The following is a 23,859-nucleotide window of genomic DNA, read 5'->3' on the forward strand; positions in this document are numbered from 1 at the left end:
CAATGATCCGTTTGAGGTTTAGTGATTGTTTAAAGGTGAGGAAGTGGAGGTGTGCCCATTGCACTGTGCACACACACAGGCAGACACATACACTCACGCAGACCCTTTCTCAGACGCTCAGATGTACACTCCCACACTCACATGCACCTTCTCACAGAATTATACCCCTTTTCACTCACACACACACACACACACACACACACACACTCACAGACACACACTCACAGACACTCAGAACCACTGCACCCCCCCAACCACACTCCTATGCATACACACAAGTATAAGTTTGTGGGGTGAATTTGCAGAATGACATGTTGCTTTGCTCAAAAACTGCATGAATCCATGTAAAATTCTGTAAATCTATTTTTCCGATTAGAATCAGTCTGACCATTGTGACACAATCTCACACAGGGCAGCTCACACCTTCAGTGTATTATTTGGGCTGATATGACAACAGTTGTTAAAATTCACTTGAGAATGTAACTTTTAAATGTTCTGCATTTTACACAAGAAAGAACTGAAACCAACATTCATTCTAAAAGGTGAGAGACTTAACCAATCCAGGTCTTCTTCAATATGTAATTTCAGTTAGATCACACTAAACTTTTGCTATAAATTCTGTGTCTTATGATCTTATTCTCCACAACCACCTGATGAAGGAGCAGCGCTCTGAAAGTTAGTGCTTCCAAATAAACCTGTTTTACTATCGCCTGGTGTTGTCTGACTTTTAACTGTGCTCAAATGAGTAAGTGAAAAATTTATAAGTCACCACTTACAGCGCCATCTTAGATACAGTGGTACCTAGATACAACTTCTTCAGTTACAAGATCTTAGAAAATAGAGAAATAACAAGACCATCAATGCAGAAATAAAAGATAAGAACAGGAGTCTTCCGACCTAGACCATACTGCACCTAGGCTCCAGTTTGCACTAGACCTTGGTTCCAGAGTGCGCCAGTCTTCACCTCGAGGATCAATCATGAGGTTGAGAGAGCGCTCTGGAATTGCCTGGAGACCACAATGAGGCCAAGCCAGGCCTAGAAACTTCCAACATATTGTTGGAAGACCACTGCGCTGTGCTGGGAAACCGTCATGGGACTTCAGTGATGGATTGGAGATCAGCCCAGTGAAAATGTTGAATTGTCTGAGATGTGTAAAGAATAGCTCTGAAAAAATGCTGGAGATTGCAACATGGGAAATGTCTCATGCTAACTTGGTGCAAGACCTGAGGTGGTTGGGAAGAGCAGCTATTGAGGGAGAAGGAAAGAGAGCTTGTACATTTTTATTTACTTCAAAAGTAATTACAATTTTGATCTAATGTCCCTGCACACAGATGCAGTAAAACAGTTGGCATCAATTTCTTATCTGTTGGTCTCAAGTTCAGCAGTAATGAGGCACTTCCAGTTATATTTAGACTAGAGAGCCCCACCTAGTTGGGCACAGCATGGGTGGTTCTTGTTTACTGAGCATTCAACACAATACTTCCTGCCAAAACTCAATTTTAAGCAGCTGCTGAGACATTTTTCAACACTCTTAATTAAAATGAAATATGTTTTCCACTGCAGACATGCTAGACACTGCAATGAATTGATATATAGTGGTGAAAAGATTGGATATGATAGCTGACTATATAGTCAGAGAGGTCTTACAGCATGGACTAAATGTAATGATTTCAGATCTGCAGTTTCAGCTGCCTTTGGTGACTATCTTCTTTATTCTCCACTGGTGCCCTGCATCCCTCTTTTGAAATCTTGTGGTATTCTGAAGGCAGATGATTTTGAAAGAATGTTGGGTGATTGTGCTGATTGTGCAGGAATTTATAGGACAATTAGTTAAAAGTAATCATAAACTATAAATGTCATCTAATGATTATGTTATAGTGGTAAACATCTGTGGTTATTGCTTTGATAAAATGGGGATTATGCTTTTCATATTCTCAGGATGATCCAAGCTGATAAATGGTGAAATATTTACTAATCAGAGAGATGCTTTACAAAAACACAGAATACAGTTCAGCAGTTAAATCAGCTTTTGTTATGGTGACAGGTATAATGGAACCTCATGTAATCATAAAGTGAAGTGAGGTTGGTATTGAATAAGATTGGTTGGTCATGGGATGACATTTTAGTAAAAGACAAAATTAAAATAAGCCTGATGGTGATATATAGGTACTATTGGATAAATGTCTGATATTTATTTAATTACCATTAAATAAATCCTGGATTCTGAACTGAGGTGGAATGCCATGGTGAAAACTCAGAGCCTGGTTTATATTTTGCTGTTGTGGTTGGAATAACAACTTCTAATGCTTGTATTAGGTTTGAAAAGGGAAGGGAGTTCCTGAGTGAAAAATCATGGTGGGATGATTGATTGCTTCCCTTTATGTTTCAGGCATTGGCAGCCAATACTGGAGCTGGATTTGCAGTTGCAGAACCCCAAATTGCTATGTTCTGTGGGAAGATGAATATGCATGTCAACATTCAGACTGGAAAATGGGAACCTGATCCTTCAGGAACCAAAAGCTGTCTCGAAACCAAAGAAGAGTTTCTGCAGTACTGTCGAGAGGTGAGCCTGGGACTGAGGTGTTGCCAGAAATTAATTCACTTTTTACTGAGGCGCAACCTGACTGGAAGCATCAGTCATTGCAGGTTTAAGACAAAACCCACAATTTTAACATTGGACATCTAGGTGGGCCACTGCCTCCCTTGTCTCATTTAATGTGGTGCCTCTGATCAAACTGCACGTGAGTTGTTCTGTTCCAAGAATATCATCAAAATGTTAATAAATTTAATGTTGTTTACTTTTTCTTAGGTTTATTCGGAACTTCAAATTACTAATGTGGTGGAAGCAAATAAACCAGTCAGCATTGATAACTGGTGTAAAGTGGGAAAGAAACGGTGTCGAGGTCACACTCATATGGTGATTCCTGTTAAATGTCTGGGTAAGTACGGTGCCACTTTGAACCAAAACGTAACATAATGGAGAGTAGCAGCCTTGAAATTGTTTTTTTTTTCTTCACACATTCTTAAAAGTGAACCTGCAAAGGTTGCTGCAGTGAAAGAATTTACTTCATTTATACCAATTTAGTGGACTTTCTGGGTACATGAAAGTTAGCATTATGTGTGTATTACAGATGCTTGTTAGCACAAACCAAAATGCTGTTTAAGCTTTTCATCTTGGGTTCATTAGGGCAAAAGGTGCAGAAGTACCAAATCACAAAGGCAATATGAGGGGCATGGATAGGATAATGTTTTCCCTGGAGTGGGGGAGTCCAGAACTAGAGGGCATAGATTTAGGGTGAGAGGGGAAAGATATAAAAGAGACCTCAGGGGCAACGTTTTCAGAGAGGGTGGTATGTGTATGGAATGAGCTGTCAGAGGAAGTGGTGGAGGCTGATACAATTGCAACATTTAAAAGTCATTTGGATAGGTATATTTAAAGGAAGGATTTGGAGGGATATGCGCCGGGTGCTGGTCGGTGGGACTGGATTGGGTTGGGATATCTGGTCGGCATGAAGGGTCTATTTCCATGCTGTCCATCTCAATGACTCTGTGATTTGTACTGTTTAGATAGAAGACGCTGGTTTGTGAGGAAATGGAAACAGATTGGTTTATTGGATTGATGTAGGAAAATGTTGAGATTACTTTGCACAATAAGATATTAATTCAATCTGGGCCTGTGTCAGCTTGCAACTCCTATTTTAATTCATCCATGGAATATGGATATTGTTTGCTATGTTAATGTTTATCACGCATCCTAATTGTCTTAACTGAGAAGGTAATGATAAGATATGATAGTAAGCCTCTGGGCTGTGTGATGAAGGTACATCGACTGTAGTGTATGGAAGAATTTCCAGAGATTTGCCATTGTGACAATGAAGGAGCAATGAAGTAATTTCCAAGTGAAGATTTTTCTGATTTTGAAAGAATCTTGCAGATGTCAGTGTTCTGGTAGCCCTGCTTCCTTGTCCGTCTCGAGACTGAGAGTTTGGAAGGTGTTTTCAAAGAAGTCTTTGCAAGTTGCTGCATTGAATTTTGTCACTGATGTGCACTGCAGTCGCTAGAAGGTGTGTTCACGTGGTTGCTGGTCAAGTGGACTACTTTAACGTGGTTGGTGTTGAGACGCTTCAGTCATGTTGAAACTGCATTCTTCCAGGCAACGGGAGTGTTTTCTATCGCACTCCTAGTTTGTGCCTTGTAGATGATAGAAATTCTTTGATGAGTTATGCAATCATACAATACGGAAACAGACATTTCAGTCCAACTTGTCCATGCAGGCCAGAAATCCCAATCTGACCCAGGCTTATTTGCCAGTATTTGGCTCATTTCCCTCTGAATCCTGCCTATTCATATACCCATCCAGGTGTCTTATAAATGTTATAATTGTGTCTGCCTCCACAAGTTGCTCTAGCAGCTCATTCCATACACACATTACATGGAAAAGTACTTCTCAGAGCCTTTTTAATTCTTTCCTGTCTCACCTGAAACCTATGTCCTAGATTTGGACTCCCCCACCTGAAGAAAAAGACCTTGACTATTCACCCTCTGCATGCCCCTCATATTTTTATAAACTTCTATAAGTTCACCTCTCAGCCTCCGATGCTCTAAGGTTAAAAAAAAACCAGCCTATTCAGCTGTTGACCTATGTTCACTGTCAAGTGAATAAGGCAAGGCTGGAAGATCTTTAAGGGTAGGCAGTCAGTCGGCAAGACTGATGAGTTAATGGCATGGATTGACGCATGGAAGTATGTATATTATTGCCATCACAGAAACATAGTCCTGACGAAAGGTTCTGACCTGAAACATAGACTCCTCTCCTCCTCTGATGCTGCTTGACCTGCTGTGCTTTTTCCAGCTTAACTCATTATCCACTATCATAGAAGTATAGTTGAGCGAAAGGCTGAATGGCATCTTAACATATGGTTAGAACTTAGAAGCAAGAAGAGGATGATCACTTTGTTGGGACTGTATTATAGACCTCCAAATAGCCAGTGGGTACTAGAGGAGCAGATACCTGTAGGAATAATGGAGTAGTATTGGTTGGAGATTTTAATTTCCCCTGTATTGATTGGTCACCTGGAGTGTACGAGGCCTGGATGGGACCATAACTTGTCAAATTTGTCAAATGCGAAGTTTCCTAAATCAATATCGAGAGGGCCGTATTTGGGTGGGTACAACACTGGACCTCCTCTTAGGAAACAAGGTCGGGCAAGTGACTGAAGTGTCAATCGGAAAGCACTTTGGGTCCAGTGACCATAACTCTCTTAGTTTTAGCATAGTATGAATATAGATAGGACAGATCCACAAGTTAAGGTGCTAAACTGGAGCAGGGCAAAGTTTTGGGCCATAGGGAGGATCCAGCAGAGGTCGATTGGGTGAGTCTGTTTGGAGGAAAAGGAATGACTGGCAAATGAGAGGCTTTTAAACGTGTGATATCAAGAGTCCAGGGACAGTACGCAGGATATTGAGGCTCTGGTCAGGAAAAAGGTGGCGGCATATGTCAGGTTTAAGCAATTGGGCTCCAGTGAATCCTAATATTGCTATAATAGATATGGGAGCACACTTAAGAGGGAAATCAGAAGAGCAAAAAGAGGGCATGAGATGGGTCTGTCAAATGAGGTTAACGATAATCCCAAGAGGTTTGACAGCTATATTCTGAGTTAAAAGGGTGGCTAAGAAGAGAACAGGTCCCCTTAAAGATCTGCATTGCCGTCTATATGTGGAGCCACAGGATATGGAAATTTGTAATGAATATTTCTCCTCTGTGTTTGTTGAGGAGAGAATCATGGATATTAAGGAAATAAGGCAAACAAGTGGGGATGTTTTGGACTGCATACATACTATCAGAGAGGTGGTGTTTGCAGCCTTAAGGAGCTTGAGGTGCAAAACTCCCCTGGGCCTGATTAAGTCCATCCTCAGTTGTGGGAGGCAAGGGATGAAATTGCAGAGGCCCTTGCAGAGATTTTTGCTTCATCTTTAGCCACTGGTGAAGTTCTGGAAGACTGGAGGATGGCTCATATTGTTCCATTGTTTAAGAAATGTTGCAAAGACAAGCTGGGGAACTACAGGCCAGTGAACCTGATGTCAGTGGTAGGCAAGTGGTCGGAGAGGATTCTGAGGGACAGATCTGGATAGTCAAGATAGACACCTGTCCATCTTCCTTCCTACCTATCCGCTCCACCCTCATCCCCGACCTATCACCAGATACCCCACCTCCATCTACCTATCATACTGTCAGCTACCTTCCCGCCCCACCCCCCCCCCCCAGCCCCACTCACCTTCCTACTTATCTCTCAGCCCCCTTGGTTAACAAGCCTCATTCCTGTTAAAAGGCTCTTGCCTGAAATGTCTATTCTCCTGCTCCTGCATGCTGCCTGACCTGTTCTTTTCCAGAACCATACACTCTACCCTGGATAGTCAAGGTCTGACTAGGGATTTTTTTTCCCAAGATGGCATGATATACGTTAAGGATAAAGATTTATACACAAGGCAGTTGTGGAAACTACTTCGTCTTTTCACTAACCATTGTGTCTGTACAGCATACATGCAGTTAATTAATTCTTCTGGAACTCTTGATAATATAACCTTCCTGAGATCTAAACTTGTGTGTTCTTGATTTAGATGAGATTAGATTAGATTCCCTACAGTGTGGAAATAGATCCTTCTGCCCAACAAGTCCACACCGATCCTCCGAAGAGTAACCCACCCAGACTCATTTCCCCTACATTTACCCCTGACTAATATACCTAACACTATGGGCAACTTAGCATGGATAATTCACCTAGCCTGCGCATTTTTGGATTGAGGGGAGAAACCGGAGCACCTGGAGGAAAACCACATAGACACGGGGAGAATGTGCAAACTCCACATAGACACAGATGGACTGGAAAATCAGATTGGTAGTGGATCTCAAGGAAAGGAATTTATGGAATGTCTAAAATGTGTTTTTTGGAGCAGCATGTGGTAGAGCCCACTGGAGAACGGTCAGTTCTGGATCTGATGATGTGTAACGAGACAGACTTGATTAGGAAGTTGAAAGTGAATGAACCCCTAGCAGGCAGTGGCCATAATATGATAGAATTCACCCTGCAGTTCGAGCAGGAAAAGCTGGAATCAGATCTAATCAGTATTACAATTGAGTAAAGGTAACTGCAAAGACATGAGAGAGGAGCTGACCAGAGTTGATTGGGAAAGGAGGCTAGCAGAAAGACAATTTCTGGGAATGATTGTGGAGGCACAGCAGTTATTCATCCCAAGGAAGAAGTAATGCACTAAGGGGTCGTCGTTGGGCAGGGTGGGAGCAGGTGGACGGGAGGGTTGTCGTTGGGCGGCGTGGGGGCAGGTGGACGGGTGGGGCTCGTCGTTGGGCTGGGTGGGGGCAGGTGTACGGGGGGTTTGTCGTTGGGCGGGGTGGGGGCAGGTGGACGAGGTGTCTTTGGGCGGGGGGTTGGGGACAGACGGGCGGGGCAGTGTGGGGCAGGTGGGCGGGGATGGTGTTGGATGGGTTTGTTTGGGTGTTGGTGGCAGACGGGCGGGGGGGCGGTGTTGGCAGGGTGGGGGCGGGATGGCGGTGTTGGCACGTGGGGGCGGTGTTGGATGGGGTTTGGGGTGGGGGGGGTGCTATTGGATCGTGTATGGGGGGGGCGGGTGGAGGTGATGGCAGACAGTGCAGCAAGGGCTCGCGTGTGGTGCGCTGCTGCTTCGTCTCTTGACCAGGGAGCGGACTTAACAGAAAACCCTGAGCCCCAGAGGAAAGGCATTGAATCAATTAACCAAGTAATCAATTATCCGAACAAAATAGTGCCCACCCATCTCGTTCAGATAATCGACATTCATCCGTATTCTGGAATGGTTTAAAAATGTGGAAACAAACTAACAAGACAATACGCAGCAGTGCATTTGATTGTTCCTGCGTTCATCGAGATATTCTCCCACCATCACTGATGCTAACAGCAGTGTGTATCATCTGCAAGATGCATTGCAAAAATTTATCAAAAATCTTTCAACAACAACTTCCAAACCAACAACCACTACCACCTAGAAGAACACAGCAGATACATGGGAGTGCGCAATCTGCAAATTCTCCTCCAAGCCACTCACCAGCCTGACTTGGAAATACATTGCTATTCCCTGAATGCTATTGGGTCAGATTTGCGGAATTCTCTTCCTAACAGCACTCTGGGTCTACTTTTGGCACATGGATGACAGCGATTCAATAAAGCAGCTCATCTTCTCGAGGACAACTCGGGATGACCAACAATTCATGATTGAATTAAAGAAAATCAACCAGTGAGGATAAATGAGTAATTTTATTGCATTGTATTGTAAATATGTTAGGTTTAACTGTTGATAAATCACATTTAAAAATGATGCAAGTGAATATATAAAAACTGCTTAAATGTTCGAAGAATTTCTGGCTTGACCAACCTTTCAGACTCCCACTAATTTCAGAGTGAAAAACCTCCTCCCTAACTTCAGTCTTAACCTTCAAACCTCTTACTGTAAATTGATACCTGGTTAATAGCCCATCTACTCTTAATCTCAAACTTAGACTTTTTTCAGGTCCCTTTTCAACTTGCTGCTGCTCCAAGGAAAAGAACGCAAGCCTATCCTGTCTTTACTCCTAACCAAGACCCTCCAGACCAGGCAGCATGCTGAGAAATCTCTTTTGCACCCTCTCCAGTGCAATGAAATCTTTCATAGAATGTATAAGCAGTATCTCTCAGTACTCTAGTTATGGCCTAAACAGCATTTTATGCAGATCCAGCATAACCTCCCTGCCCTTGTATTCCACTTGCTAATAAAGGCAAGTATCCCGTATGCCTTCTTCAATCCCTTGTCTAACCTATCTGTTCTGCTGCCTTCAGGAATCTGAATACCAAGACCCCTCTGATCATCATCAGTACTTTCCAGGATCCTATCAAATCTAGTGTAATCTTCTTATCTTGTGCCTGCTGCGCTTTTCCTGCACCATACTTTTCAGCTCTGGTCTCCAGCATCTGCAGTCCTCACTTTCTCCTCATTAATCTCCTTATCTTGCACACCTTCCCGAGGAGGTTGAGCAGTAACTTTTTCAAGGTTTATAAAATCATAAAGGGAATAGATAGAATAAATAGCAAATATCTTTTCTCTAAATTGGGGGAGTTCAAAACCAGGGGACATATTTTTAAGGTGAGAGGAGAAAGACTTACTTGGGACATGAGGCAGCTTTTGTTTTTTGCAGAGGGTGGTTTTTATGTGGAATGAGCTGCTGAGGAAGTCGTCGATGCAGGCACAGTTAGAAACATTTAAAAGACATTTGGATAGTTAGAAAATGAACAGAAAATGTTGAGGGGGATATGGGACAAATGCTGGCTTTGTTTCCCAAACTAAGGACAAGTCAGGGAACTATAGACCGGTGAGCTTGACCTCCGTGGTGGGCAAGTTGTTGGAGGGAATCCAGAGGTACAGGATGTAAATGTATTTGGAAAGGCAAGGACTGATCAGGGATAGTCAACATGACTTGGTCCGTGAGAAAACATATCTCTCAAACTTGATTGAGTTTTTTGAAGAAGTAACAAAGAGGATTGATGAGGGCAGAGCAATGGACGTGCTCTACATGGACTTTAGTAAGGCGTTCGACAAGGTTCCCCATGGGAGACTGGTTAGCAAGATTAGATCGCATGGAATACAGGGAGAACTAGCCATTTGAACACAGAACTGGCTCAAAGGTAGAAGGTGGTGGTGGAGGGTTGTTTCTCAGACTGGAGGCCTGTGACCAGTGGAGTACCACAAGGATCAGTGTTGGATCCACTACTTTTCATCATTTATATAAATGATTTGGATGTGAGCATAAGTGGTACAGTTAATAAGTTTGCAGATGACACCAAAATTGGAGGTATAGTGGACAGCGAAGAAGGTTACCTCAGACCACAACAGGATCTTGATCAGATGGGCCAATGGGCTGAGAAGTGGCAGATGGAGTTCAATTCAGATAAATGCGAGGTGCTGCATTTTGGGAAAGCAAATCTTAGCAGGACTTATACACTTAATGGTAAGGTCCTCAGGAGTGTTGCTGAACAAAGAGACCTTGGAGTGCAGGTTCATTGCTCCTTGAAAGTGGAGTCCCAGGTAGATAGGATAGTGAAGGCGGCAAAAGTGTGGACTGCAGATGCTAGAAACCAGAGTGGTGCTGGAAAAGCACAGCAGGTCAGGCAACATCCGAGGAGGAGAAAGTGAAGAAGTATGCTTTCCTTTTTTGGTCAGAGTATTGAGTCTAGGAATTGGGGAGTCATGTTGGTTAGGCCACTGTTGGAATATTGTGTTCACATCTGGTCTCTTTCCTTTTGGAAAGATGTTGTGAAACTTGAAAGGGTTCAGAAAAGATTTACAAGGATGTTGCCAGGGTTGGAGATTTGAGCTATCGGGAGAGTTTGAATAGGCTAGGGCTGATTTCCCTGGAGTGTCACAGGCTGAGGGGCGACCTTATTGAGGTTTATAAAATCATGGGGAGGCATAAATAGGGTAAGTAGACAAAGTCTCTTGTCTGGGTTGGGGGAGGCCAGAACTACAGGGCATAGATTTCAGGTGGGAGCAGAAAGATATAAAAGAGACCTAGGGCAATTTTTTCACAGACTGGGTGGTACGTGTATGGAATGAGCTGCCAGAGGAAGTGGTGGAGGCGAGTACGATTGCAGCATTTAAAAGACATCTGAATGGGTATGTGAATACGAAAAGTTTAGAGGGATATGGGCTGGGTGCTGGCAGGTGGAACTAGATTGGTTTGGGATATCTGGTTGGAATGGACAAGTTGGACCGAAGGGTCTGTTTCCGTGCTGTGCACCTCTATGACTCTAACTGGTGATGGCTGCCTTATTGAACCACTGCAGTCCATGTGCTGATGGTAGACCCACAATTCCAGGATTTTGACCCATCAAAATGAAGGAATGGTGATATATTTTGACATCAGGGTGCTGAGTGGCTTGAAAGTGAACTGACAGGTGGTGGTGCTCCCATGTAAGTGATCATTATTGTGGAAGGTGCTGCTTGAGGATCTTTTGTGAATATCTGCAGTGCATCTTGTAGGTGGTACACACTGCTGCTAGGAATCATTATTGGTGGCCAGAGTAGATGTTTGTGGATGAATGATCTGAAAAGTTTGCATTATCCTTGAATGGTGTCAAGCTTCTTGCATTGTTGGAGATGCACCCATCCAGGTAAATCCATCTCCTCACATCCCTGACTTGTGTCTTGTAAATGATGGAGAAGTGTAGTCGGGAGCTGAGTGACTTGCTGCAGTATTTGTAACCTCTGACCACCTCCAGAAAAGCACTGTGTTTATGTGCGAAACCCAGTTGAGTTTCTTGGCCATGATAACCTCCAGGATGTGTCGGTAATGCCATTGAATGTCAAGGAATGGTGATTAGATTGTCTTTTACTGGAGATGGTCATTGCCTGGCATTTGTGTGGTGCAGACGTTACTTACCACCTTTCAGCTCAAGCCTGGATATTTGTCTTGTTGCATTGGAGCATCGGCTGCTTCAGTATCTGAGGAGTCACAAATGATTCTGAACGTTGTGCAATCATCAGCAAGCATACCCACTTCTGACCTTAGGATGGAGAGCAGGTCATTGATGAAGCAGCTTTCACAAGTTAAAGCAGCTATGTCCAACAAGACTTTGAAGTTTGTCAAGTGGTGTGTTTATGCAGTCTGATTAAAATGTACACCAGACCCAAAATTTATGACCAACATTTTGGTCTTTCTGGTTTTAAATGTTTATTGTTGGCCAAATAGTTAAGCAATACTGAAGAAAATCATTTGGACTGCCATACCTCTGCCCACTCACCAAAGAGCTTTCCAGTTTGTTTTTTTCCGTGTCTATAGCGTCACTGGTTATCATAATCGCCAGCATCTATTGCCCATCCCTAATTGCCTGGAGGACAGCTAAGAGTCAACATATTGTTGTGGATTCGGAGTCACATGTAAGGCACAGCATAAGTAAGGAAGACAGATACCCTTTTTTAAAGAACATAATTACACATGGTTACATGGTTTACATTAAATGAGCTTTTTATTCCAGATTTTTGTTGAATTGAAATTTCACTATCTGCCGTGGTGCATTTGAACTTCTGTCTCTGAAATATGAGCCTGAGGTTTGCTTGTCTCGTGACATTATCACTTTGCCACCACCTCTCCTGAAAAGACCTCAAACAAAGTTGAACATGAATGGTTGAAGTCTCTGACAAAATGTCATATGATCATTATCATATTGATCAAAAAACTATCTAAGTATCCATTGATGGGTTTGGAATTTTGTCTTTATGGTCCTTTTTTTTTGGGAATAACAACTGTTTCAATTTTGTTTCTTTGATAGTTGGTGAGTTTGTAAGTGATGTGCTATTGGTACTGGAAAAATGTCATTTCTTCCACAAAGAACAAATGGATGAATGTCGAAGTCACCAGCACTGGCAGAGCGTTGCCAAAATGGTAAGAACGAACTACCTGGGGATATCCTGAGTGCTACGAAACATGTATTGCCTCTCAGATACACAAACTTAGTAAATATGCCAATGCTATAGCTGATCATCTGTTACAATATTTTATTTTGTGTGGCCATTTTAGGAATGTTTACACTATTCATTGGTTAAGGAATTTTTGTCAACAATCTGTGCTCTCTGCAACTTCAGTCCTTCTGTTTTCTGCGAATTTATCTTAAGAATGAACCTGACTATTGCTAACTAATTATAGCTTTGTCCTGTATTTCTACCTCTGATGTACATCAAAGGTGAAAATATTGTGGTTAAAATAACTCATGACAATTAGTATTGGGCTGGTTCTAACCTAAATATCAGACCTAGACTGAAAATGTTTCATAATGCTGTGTCTTTTAAATCAAGGCAGCCCCAGTCGCCACCATGTTGAATGCAAAAATTCTTCTAGTAGCAGGAGTTGGCCATTCAGTAAGATCGTGATTGATTTATGGCCCTGGGCCCACATCTCTTGATACCCTTAATAAAAAATATTTCTATCTCCGACTTAAACTTAACAATTGAGTTAGTATTCACTTTTTCGATGGCAGTTGAAGTGGGAGGAACGACAGCGCAGACCAGAGGCCCAACAGGAAGGTAACTTTAAATATATAAACTTACCTCAGGGGTTTAATGGTCTTCATTTTTTCAGCGGCAGTTGAAGTGGGAGGAGTGACAGTGAGGACGAGAGGCTCAATGGGAAGGTAAATTTAAAGTATGTAAACTTACTTCGTGTATAGGCGGAGCGCACGCTGAGTGGGAGCAGACATGGGCCTGCTGGGTAAGTGAAGCTTTATATTTGGGCGGTTACTTTACCCAAAACAGTCCTCAAGTCGTGTGTCCCATCCACCGTCCTCGTCTAACCAAAAAAATGGTTCTGTGCACCGGATTGGTAAGTGGACTAGTTTTTAATTTTTAAGTTTTCAGTAGTCTCGTTGGAACTTAGAATAGTGCGAATGGGGGTTAGGGAAGTTGAATGTTCCTCCTGCAGAATGTGGGAGGTAAGGGCCACCACCAATGTCCCTGCTGATTGCATCTGTGAGAAGTGCATCCAACTGCAGCTCCTGGAAAACTACGTTACGGAACCGGAAATGAAGCTGGATGAACTTTGGAGCATTCGGGAGGCGGTTATTGAGAGGAGTTACAGGGAGATAGTCACACCTCAGGTACAATAAGAAGGTAGATGGGTTACTGCCAGGGGACGGAAAGGGAATTGGCAAGCAGTGCAGGGATCCCCTGTGGCCATTCCCCTCAACAAATGTACCATTTGGATGCACTTGGAGGGGTGGGGGGGGTGACTTACCAGCAGTAAGCAATGGTGCACAGGTCTCTGGCACAGAGTGTGTCCCTGTTGCTCAGAAGGGAAGGGGGAAGAGGAGCAGACCATTAGTCATGAGGGACTCCACAGTTAGGGGGAAAGATAGGAAGTACTGTGGGAACAAGTTTGTGTGTTGCCTCCCAGATTCAGGGTTCATGATGTCTCTGATTGTGTTTTCGAGGTGCTTGAGGGGGAGGGGGAGCAGCCCCAAGTCGTAGGCACCAACGACCTAGGAAGGAAGAGAGATGGAGATTTAAGGCAGAAATTCGGGGAACTAGGGTGGAAGCTTAGAGCTCAGACAAAGAGTTGTTATTTCTGGTTTGTTGCCTGTGCCATGTGCGAGCAATGCGAGGAATAGGGAAAAAGAGGAGTTCAATACGTGGCTACACGGATGGTGTAGGAGGGAGAGTTTCAGATTCCTGGATAATTGGGTCTCTTTCTGGGGAAGGTGGGACCTCTATAAACAGGATGATCTTCACCTGAACCAGAGGGGTACCAATATCCTCAGGGAGAAATTTGCTAATGCTCTCCGGGTGGGTTTAAACGAATCCAACAGGAATATGGGAATCCAAATTGTTGTACGAGTATACAGGAGGTTGAGAGTAGCGAGGTCCGAAATAAGATTTTAAATTTGCAAGAGGGCACCAGCAAGCAAGGTAGGTGAACTTGCAGCATGGGTTGGTACCTGGGATTTCGATGTTATGGCCATTTCAGAGTGGAGCAGGGACAGGAATGGTTGTTGCAGCTTCCAGGATTTAAATGTTTCAGTAAGAACAGGGAAGATGGTGAAAGAGAGAGAGGTGTGGAATTCTTAGTCCAGGACAGTATTCCAGAGGCAGAAAGTACGTTTGAAGGCTCATCTACTGAGGTAGAATGGGTTGAGGTTAGAAACAGGAAAGGAGAGTTCACCCTGTTGGGAGTTTTCTATAGGCCTCCAAATAGTTCGAGATTTTGAGGAAATGGTAGCAAAGATGATTCTCAAAAGGAGCGAGGGTGACAAGGTAGTTGTTATGGGGGCCTTTAGCTTTCCATATATTGATTGGGAATACGATAGTTCCAGTACTTTAGATGGGTCAGTTTTTGTCCAGTGTGTGCAGGATGGTTTTCTGACACAGTATGTAGACAGCCCAACAAGGGACAAGGCCACATTAGATTTGGTACTGGATAATGAACCTGGCCAGATGTTAGATTTGGAGGTAAATGAACACTTTGGTGATAGTGATCACAATTCGGTTATATTTACCTGAGTAATGGAAAGGGATAGGTATATACTGCAGGGCAAGAGTTATAGTGGGGAAAGGCAATTACAATGCGATTAGGCAAGATTTAGGATGCATAGGTTGGGGAAGGAAACTGTAGGGGAAGGGCACAATTAAAATGTGGAGCCTATTCAAGGAACAGCTACTGTGTGTCCTTGACAATATGTAGCTGTCAGGCAGGGAGGAAGTGGTCGAGTGAGGGAGCTGTAGTTTATTGAAGAAGTTGAATTTTTGTCAAGAGGAAGAAGGAGGCTTGTGAGGATAAGACATGCAGGCTCAGTTAGGGTGCTTGAGAGTTACAATTTGGAGATGCTGGTGTTGGACTGGGGTGTACAAAGTTAAAAATCACACAGCACCAGGTTGCCTTAACAGACAGACAATTTTTCAATGTATAATTTCAGTTCCATCACACTGTAAATTTTTGCTATAAATTCTGTGTTACGCTCAAGCCCTTCACTGTCACCTGATGAAGCAGCGTCGCTCCGAAAGCTAGTGTGCTTCCAATTAAACCTGTTGGTCTATAACCTGGTGTTGTGATTTTTTAACTGAGAGTTTAATAGAGCTGGGCTGAGGAGTGGCAGATGGAGTTCAACCCTGCCAAGTGTGAGGTTGTCCATTTTGGAAAGACAAATAAGAATGCGGAATACAGGGTTAACGGTAGGGTTCTTAGTGAGGTGGAGGAACAGAGGGATCTTGGGGTCTATGTTCATAGATCTTGAAAGTTGCCACTCAGGTGGATAGAGCTTGTAAGAAGGCCTATGGTGTATTCATTAGCAGAGGGATTAAATTCAAGAGTCGCGAAGTGATGTTGCAACTGTACAGGACTTTGGTTAGGCCACATTTGGAGTACTGTGTGCAGTTCTGGTCGCCTCACTTTAGGAAAGATGTGGAAGCTTTGGAGAGGGTGCAGAGAAGATTTACCAGGATGTTGCCTGGAATGGAGAATAGGTCGTACGAGGATAGGTTGAGAGTGCTAGACCTTTTCTCGTTGGAACGGCGAAGGATGAGGGGTGACTTGATAGAGGTTTATAAGATGATCAGAAGAATAGATAGAGTAGACAGTCAGAAACTTTTTCCCCAGGTACAACAGAGTGTTACAAGGGGACATAAATTTAAGGTGAAGGGTGGAAGGTATAGGGGAGATGTCAGGAGTGGGTTCTTTACCCAGAGAGTGGTGGGGGCATGGAATGCTTGCCTGTGGGAGTGGTAGAGTCAGAATCTTTGGTGACCTTTAAGTGGCAATTGGATAGGTACATGGATGGGTGCTTAAACTAGGACAAATGTTCGGCACAACATCGTGGGCCGAAGGGCCTGTTCTGTGCTGTATTGTTCTATGTAGTTACAAGGTAGCCAGGAAAGACCAAAAGAAAGAGTTAGGAAGAGCCAGGAAGTGACATGAGAAGTCGCTGGCAGGTAGGATCAAGGAAAATCCCAAAGCTTTCTATCAGGTGTTCAGGAATAAAAGAATGACAACAGTAAGATTAGGGCCGATCAAGGACAGTAGTGGGAAGTTGTGCATGGAGTCAGAGGAGATGGGGGAAGTGCTAAATGAATATTTTTAGTCAGTATTCACAATAAAAAAGACAATGTGGTCGAGGAGAATGCTGAGATACAGGACTAGACTAGACTAGATGGGATTGAGGTTCACAAGGAGGTGGTGTTAGCAATTCTGTAAAGAGTAAAAATAGATATGTCCTCTGGGCCAGAAGGGGATTTATCCTAGGATTCTCTGGGAAGCCAAGGGAGGACATTGCCGAGCCTTTGGCTTTGACCTTTAAGTCGTCATTGTCTTCAGGAACAGTGCCAAAAGAGTGGAAAATACGAAATGTTGTTCCTTTGTTCAAGAAGGGGAGAAGAGTCAACCCTGGTAATTATAGACTAGTGAGCGTTATTTCGGTTGTGGGTAAAATATTGGAAAAGATTATAAGAGAGAGGGTATATAATCATCTAGAAAGGAATAAGCTGATTAGAGATAGTCAACACGGTGTTGTGAAGGGTACACAAACCTTACTTCATTCTTTGAGAAGGTGACCAAACAGGTAGATGAGGGGAAAGTGGTTGATGTGGTATATGTGGATTTCAGTAAGGCGTTTGATAAGCTTTCCCACGATAGGCTATTGCACAAAATACAGAGGCATGGGATTGATGGTGATTTAGCAGTTTGAGTCAGAAATTGGCTAGCTGAAAGAATACAGAGGGTGGTGGATGATGGGAAATGTTCAGCCTGGAGTTCAGTTGCTAGTGGTGTACTGCAAGGATCTGTTTTGAGTCCACTGTTTGTCATTTTTATAAACAACCTAGGTCAGGATGTAGAAGGATGGGTTATTAAATTTGCAGTAGACACGAAGGTCAGTAAAGTTGTGGATGGTGCAGAAGGATACTGTAGGTTACAGTAGGACATAGATAAGCTGCAGAGCTGGGCTGAGAGGTGGCAAATGGAGTTTAATGAGAAAAAGTGTGAGGTGATTCACTTTGGAAGGAGCAACAGGAATGAAGAGTATTGGTCAAATGGTAAGATTCTTGGTGGTGTAGATGAGCAGAGGGATCTCTGGGTCCATGTACATAGATGAAAGTTGCCACCCAGGTTGACAGGGTTGTTAAGAAGGCAGACGGTATGTTGGCTTTTATTAGTAAAGGGACTGAGTTTTGGAACCACGAGGTCATGCTGCAGCTATACAAAACTCTGGTGCGGCCACACTTGGAGTATTGCGTGCAGTTCTAGTCACTGCATGATAGGAAGGGTGTGGAAGCTTTGGAAAGGAATCGGAGGAGATTTACTAGGATGTTGCCTGGAATGGAGGGAAGGTCTTACAAGGAAAGGCTGAGGGACGTGAGTTTTGTTATAGAGAAAGTTGAGAGGTGATTTAATTGAGACATGCAAGATGATCCGAGGGTTATATAAAGTGAACAGTGAGAACCTTTTTCCTCACATGGTGATGATAACACGGGTGGGCATAGCTTTAAATTGAGGGGGTGATAAATATAGGACAGATGCCAGTGCTAGTTTCTTTACTCAGATTAGTAGTAGTAGATTCGCCAACTTTAAGGGCATTTAAATGGTCATTGGATAGACATGGACTAAATGGAATAGTGTGGGTTAAATGGGCTTCAAATGGTCGACGCAACATTGAGGTCTGAAGGGTCTGTACTGCATTTAATGTTCTGTATTCTATGTTCACCACTGTTGAGGAAGAGAATTCCAAATCTCCACTCTTTTTGGCCTGTAGAAGTGTTTTTAAATATATATCCTGAATGGCACAGCCCTGATTCTTAGGCAATGCCTCTTGGTTCTAGAATCTTCAATCAGTGGAAATGTTTTATCTTTATCTACCCTGCTCTTTCCTATTAAAATCCTGAAAACCTTGATTAGATCACCCCCTTAACCTTCTAAATTCAAAGAAGTAAAGGCATAATTTGGATAAGCTATCCCCAAATTTAACTCATGCACTTCCTCCAGTGTCAAAATATCCTTCCTAAGATGTGGTGCTCAGTATAACTAGGATTTTGTATAACTGCAGCATAACTTCTGCAATCCTGTACTCCAGCCCTTTAGATATAAAGGCCAGCATTCCATTAACTTCCTTGAACTACCTTTTGCACTCTTCTGAACTCTCAAATCTCATTGGGCATCCATTGAATTTAACTTTTTGCCTTCAAAATAAAAACCCCATATCTATCTTTTATATGTCTGAAATGGATAACCTCACCCTTGCTTATGTTAAAACCCTTCTGCCACAGTTTTGCCTATTCACCTAACCTATCAATACTCTGTTGTAATTTTATGCCCTCATTAGGGGATGGCACAGAGGCTCAGTAGTTAGCATTGCTGCCTCACAGCGCCAGAGACCCAGGTTCGGTTCCAGCCTCAGGTGACTCTGTGGAGTTTGCACATTCTCCCCATGTCTGCGTGGATTTCATCCGGTGTGTTCCAATTTTCTCCCACAATCCAAAGATGTGCAGGTTTAGTGAATTGGCCATGCTAAATTGCCCCACACTGTTCAGGGATGTGTAGGTTAGGTGCATTAATAATAGGGGAGGAGAATATATCTATGTGGGTTACACTTTGGAGGGTTGGTGTTGACTTGTTGGGCCAAATGGCCTGTTTCCACACTGTAGGGATTCTATGAGTATGGTCTGAAACGCTGCCCAATTTTGTGTTCATTAGCAAATTTAGAAATTTGCCTGTTTATGCTGCTATCTCAGTCAATGATTATTTTGAATAATTGAGGATCCAACACACATCCCTTCAGGACACCACTAGTCACCTGTCAGTTTGAGTACTTACACATTATTCCAACTCCTGTGTCCTGCCACATAACCTGTTTCCTACCATTGTCAGTAATTTTCCCTCCATTCCAAAAGTTTCCACCTTAACTATCAGCCTCCCCAGTAGGACTTGATGAAAAATCTGCAAGTCCGGATAAACGACATGTCAACCGCATTTTTCACTCTTCAAAACAAAAACTGAGTTTTGCCAGGCGTGACCTATCTTCATGAATTTCATGTTAACTCTCCCTGATTAATTGAAAATTTTTTGAGGTAATCGGTTATCCTGTCTTTGATTATAGACTTCCAACAATTCTCCACGTCAAATGCGTTAGGCTAATTGGTTTGCACTTCCCTGGGCTCTTTCTGTCCCCCTTAAAGAGTGGAATGACATGAGCAAATTTCCAATCCAGAACTCTTGAATCCAAGGAACCCTGAAAGATTATGGTTAGGGCATTGGCAATGTACTATCTAACATCCTTTCATAATTATGGATGGAAACTATCAGGTTCTGGGGACTTGTCTTCAGTTCGATTAATATCCTCATTATTTTTGATATACTTATGATAATTTTATTTAGGCTGTGTCTCTGATCCTCTGTTAATTTCTTTAGGACTTCCAGCAAACTATCCTCATTTTCTGCTGTGAATACTGAAGCAAAATAGTTGTTCAGTATGATTAGATTAGATTAGATTCCCTACAGTGTGGAAACAGGCCCTTCGGCCCAACAAGTCCACACCGACCCTCCGAAGAGTAAGCCACCCCTGTGATGCACTAATGCATCTAACACTATGGACAATCTTGCATGGCCAATTCACCTGACCTGCACGTCTTTGGACTGTGGAAGGAAGCCAGAGCACCTGGAGGAAACCCACGCAGACAATGTGCAAACTCCACACAGACAGGCACCCAAGGCTGGAATCGAACCTGAGACCCTGGTGCTGTGAGGCAGCAGTGCTAACTACTGAGCCACCGTGCTGCCCCAGCTTCTGACTGTGTATGTCTTCCTTTTACCCATGGTCATTGACAATATCCCCACTCTCAACCTTCAGTGGGCCAATTGTACTCTTAACAAGCTGCTTTCCTCTTATTGTCTCCTATATCCCTTGGTAAGTTTCCTTTCGGGGAGCCCCAGCAGATGTATTTTTTTTCCTTTTGACTAAATTCACAACCTCCTGTTTTATCCAAGGGTCCCTTGCCATTCTTGTCCCTCCTCCTAACTGGAACATACCGGTCCTGAACTCTGATCAATTCAGTTCTCAACTCAGATCACCAATTGTGGTGTCATCAGCAAACTTACTAACCATACCTCCTAAATTCCCATTCAGATCATTTATATAAATGACAAAATACAATGGACCCACCACCAATCCCTGTGGTACACCACGGTTTGAACAACAACCCTCTACCACCGTCCTCAGTCTTCTACCTTCAAGTTACCAACTAGCTAGCTCTCCCTGGACCCTGTGAGATTTAATGCTACTCAACAACCTACCAAGTGGTACCTTGTCAAAGGCCTTGCGAAAGTCCATGTAGTCAAAAATCACGCAACGCTTTTGATTTTGTTCACCCCAGTCCAACACTGGCACCTCCCCATCAAAGTCCATGTTGACAACAGCTAGTACAACGTTCTTGGTCACCCCTTCAAAAAATTCAGTCAACTCGTGAGACATGATTTCCTGCACACAAAGCCATGTTGACTATCTCAGATGTATCCTTGCACTTCTCCAAGTGTGTGTAGATCCTGTCTGTCAGCATCTGCTGTAACAACTTACCCATCGTAGATGTTAGGGCTCACCTGTGTGTAGTTCCCAGGCACTCCCCTGCAGCTTTTATTAAATAATGACGCAACATCAACCACACTTCAATCTTTGGGCACTTCTCCCATGGCTGTTTATGATAGAAATATCTCTACAAGGGACCCTGCGATTTCCTCCTTAGCCTCCCACAAAGTCCTGGGATACACTTCAGGTTTGAAGCGATTTGTTTAGGCAGAGAGAAAGTAGAACGTATAATTCCAAAGGGAATGCAGGAGCAAAGGGTCCTGGATTTATACACACACTCGATATTCTAGGCTTAATCAATGGACACAAAAGTGCAAGGTTTTGTTTAACTTATGTAAAATACTGCTTTGATCTGAGTTGCAACATGCATCCAGTTCTGGATATCACACTTGACAAAAGATGTGGAGGCATTTGAGGAATGCAGAAGAATTTCACAAGAATGGTTCCGAGGATGAAGGTAATTTGAAGGAATCCTCAGGAACTTCTTTTCCTTAGAAGGTTGAGAGAAGGTTTGTAATAAGTATTCAGAATCTCGAGAGCTAAGAAAATGAGAAACTAGTTTTGGAGTCATCCATCTTGCTATTCGCCCTATTTATGCCCCTCATTATATTATAAACTTTTATAAGCTCACCCTTCAGCTTCTGAAGCTGTAAGGAAAATAGCCCCAGCCCTATTAAGCCTCTCCCTGGCTCAAACCCTCCAACCCTGGCAACATTCTTGTAAAGCTTTTCTGTACGCTTTCAAGTTTCACAACATCTTTCCTACAGCAAGGAGACTAGAGTTTAATACAATAGTCCAAAAGTGGCCAAATAAAATGTCCAGTACAGCCACAAAATTATCTCCCAATTTCTATAATGCCAAATTTGTTTTCTGTCCAGACATGCTGAGTTTCTCCCAGAATTTCTGCTTTTGTTTTAGATTTCCAGAATCTGCAGCTATGTGTATTTTTTAATTTGAGTCAGTTGTGTCTATACTCATTTGGAGTTTAGAAAAATGAAGCACAACCTTATTGAGCCATACAAGATTCTTAGAGGACTTGATCAGGTAGATATTATAAAGTTGTTCTCCTTGTGGGATACTGTAGGACCAGAATAAGGGGTCAAACTGAGATGTGATTGTGGTGGAAATGTAGAATGCGTTGCCTGAGTGGGTTGTGGAGGCAGTATGCTTGTGATATCTAACAAGAATTTGGATGAGTACTTATTATGCTTGAGCATAGTAGGTTCTGATCCAAGTACAGGTAAATGGAATTCGTACAGTTCGGTACTGGTTTGTCAACATAGACATGGTGGGTCAAATGGCTCATTTCTGTGCAGTATGATTCTGTAAAGAGGAATTTCTTCTCAAGGTAGTGAGAAATTCCTTACCACAAAGGGTTGTTGATGTTGTGTAATTAAGTGTATTCAAGAATGAGAGAGATTTTAATCAGTAAGGGAATCAGAGGTTATGGGGAAAGGCAGGCAATTGGAGCTTATGGTTATTAGAGCAGCCATAATCTCTTTGGTGCAAGCAGGTCATTCAAGAGAAGAGGGAATGACCAGATAAGGGAAGATGTAGCAAGTGGTGTAATGTCACTGGACTAGTAATCCAGAACCTAGGCTAATGTTCTGGGCACAAAAACAGAAATTGTTGGTAAGTCTCAGCAGGTCTTGCAGCGTCTCTCCATAGATGCTGCCAGACCCAAGATTTTCCTGAATTTTTTTTTTCAGATTTCCAGCATCCACAGTTCTTTTAGTTTTTTGTCTCATGTTCTGGGGACTTTGGTTTGAATCCCACCATGACAGATGGTGAAATTAGAATTCAACCCAGTCTAAAATTGTGGGAATTTTAGCAGATTGTAATAGCAGATTGTACCTCCGTGTAGAGAGGTTAAACTCCTCCTCTTCCCATGATCATGCAGGAAGTGTACATGTTGGATTGCAAATCTAAATATGAAGTCTAACGTCTGGGCCTTTCTCCTGCCTTTTCCTCTGTGGTGGTAGGATGTCAGGTCAAAGTTTGCTGGATTGAGTGCTTTGCTGTAAACTAAGATTTATTAGGATTTAGGTCTGTTTGTCGGGAAGGTCTTAGCTTAATTGAAGCATCTGGTTTGCATTCAGGTGGGAGCTAAAATCTTGCAAAACTTAATTGAAATTGGAAGGTTTTCATTTCTACTTCAAGGTTTGAAGGCCTTTGATCTAATTTGGCCTAAATTTCTTTAATAAAAATGCCTAGTGTTTGTGATTAAGTAAAAGACTCTGAGGTGAATGTTAATAGTAAGATGTTTTTGTGAGCTGTATTTATCCTTATTGGCATTGTGTCAAAAGCACATTTGGTTCACTGTTATCCTTTTGGGAAGGAAACCGCCATCCTTACTAGTATGGCCTATGTGTAACTTGTTGGAAATTCTTTCACAGGATGAGGGCATCAGTGATCAGCATGTATTGCTGATTTCTTTCACAGGATGAGGGCATCAGTGATCAGCATGTATTGCTGATCTCTAATTTTCCAGAGGGTAGTTAAAAGTCAGCCACATTGCATTGAGTCTGCAGTAACATGTAAAACCAGACCAAGTAAGGATGACAATTTTTTTCCCGAAAGGATATTAATGAACCAGATTGGTTTATTTCTGGGAATTGACATTGGATTTGTTTTGATAATGGATTGGACTTTTTTTTAAATTGAATTCAAATTCCACCACTTGAACCTGAGTCCCCAGAAAATTACCTGGATGGTAATACCACTCGC

General features: G+C 42.8%; 1 protein-coding gene across 3 annotated transcripts in view; it reads left to right on the forward strand.

The window, feature by feature from the left end:
• Positions 1-23,859, forward strand: part of aplp2 (amyloid beta precursor like protein 2) — a 223,946-nt gene that overhangs the window by 67,690 nt on the left and 132,397 nt on the right. For all 3 annotated transcript variants that reach the window (XM_043676955.2, XM_043676956.2, XM_043676957.2), the window contains exons 2-4: positions 2,391-2,564; positions 2,811-2,940; positions 12,352-12,464. In XM_043676955.2, coding sequence (XP_043532890.2) covers positions 2,391-2,564; positions 2,811-2,940; positions 12,352-12,464 — 417 coding nt within the window. The remainder of the gene's footprint in view (positions 1-2,390; positions 2,565-2,810; positions 2,941-12,351; positions 12,465-23,859) is intronic.

The sequence above is a fragment of the Chiloscyllium plagiosum genome, unplaced genomic scaffold (assembly GCF_037043375.1).
Source record: "Chiloscyllium plagiosum isolate Xiang-an unplaced genomic scaffold, Cpla_swu_hap1 HiC_scaffold_29, whole genome shotgun sequence".
NCBI classification, from domain to species: Eukaryota; Metazoa; Chordata; class Chondrichthyes; order Orectolobiformes; family Hemiscylliidae; genus Chiloscyllium; species Chiloscyllium plagiosum.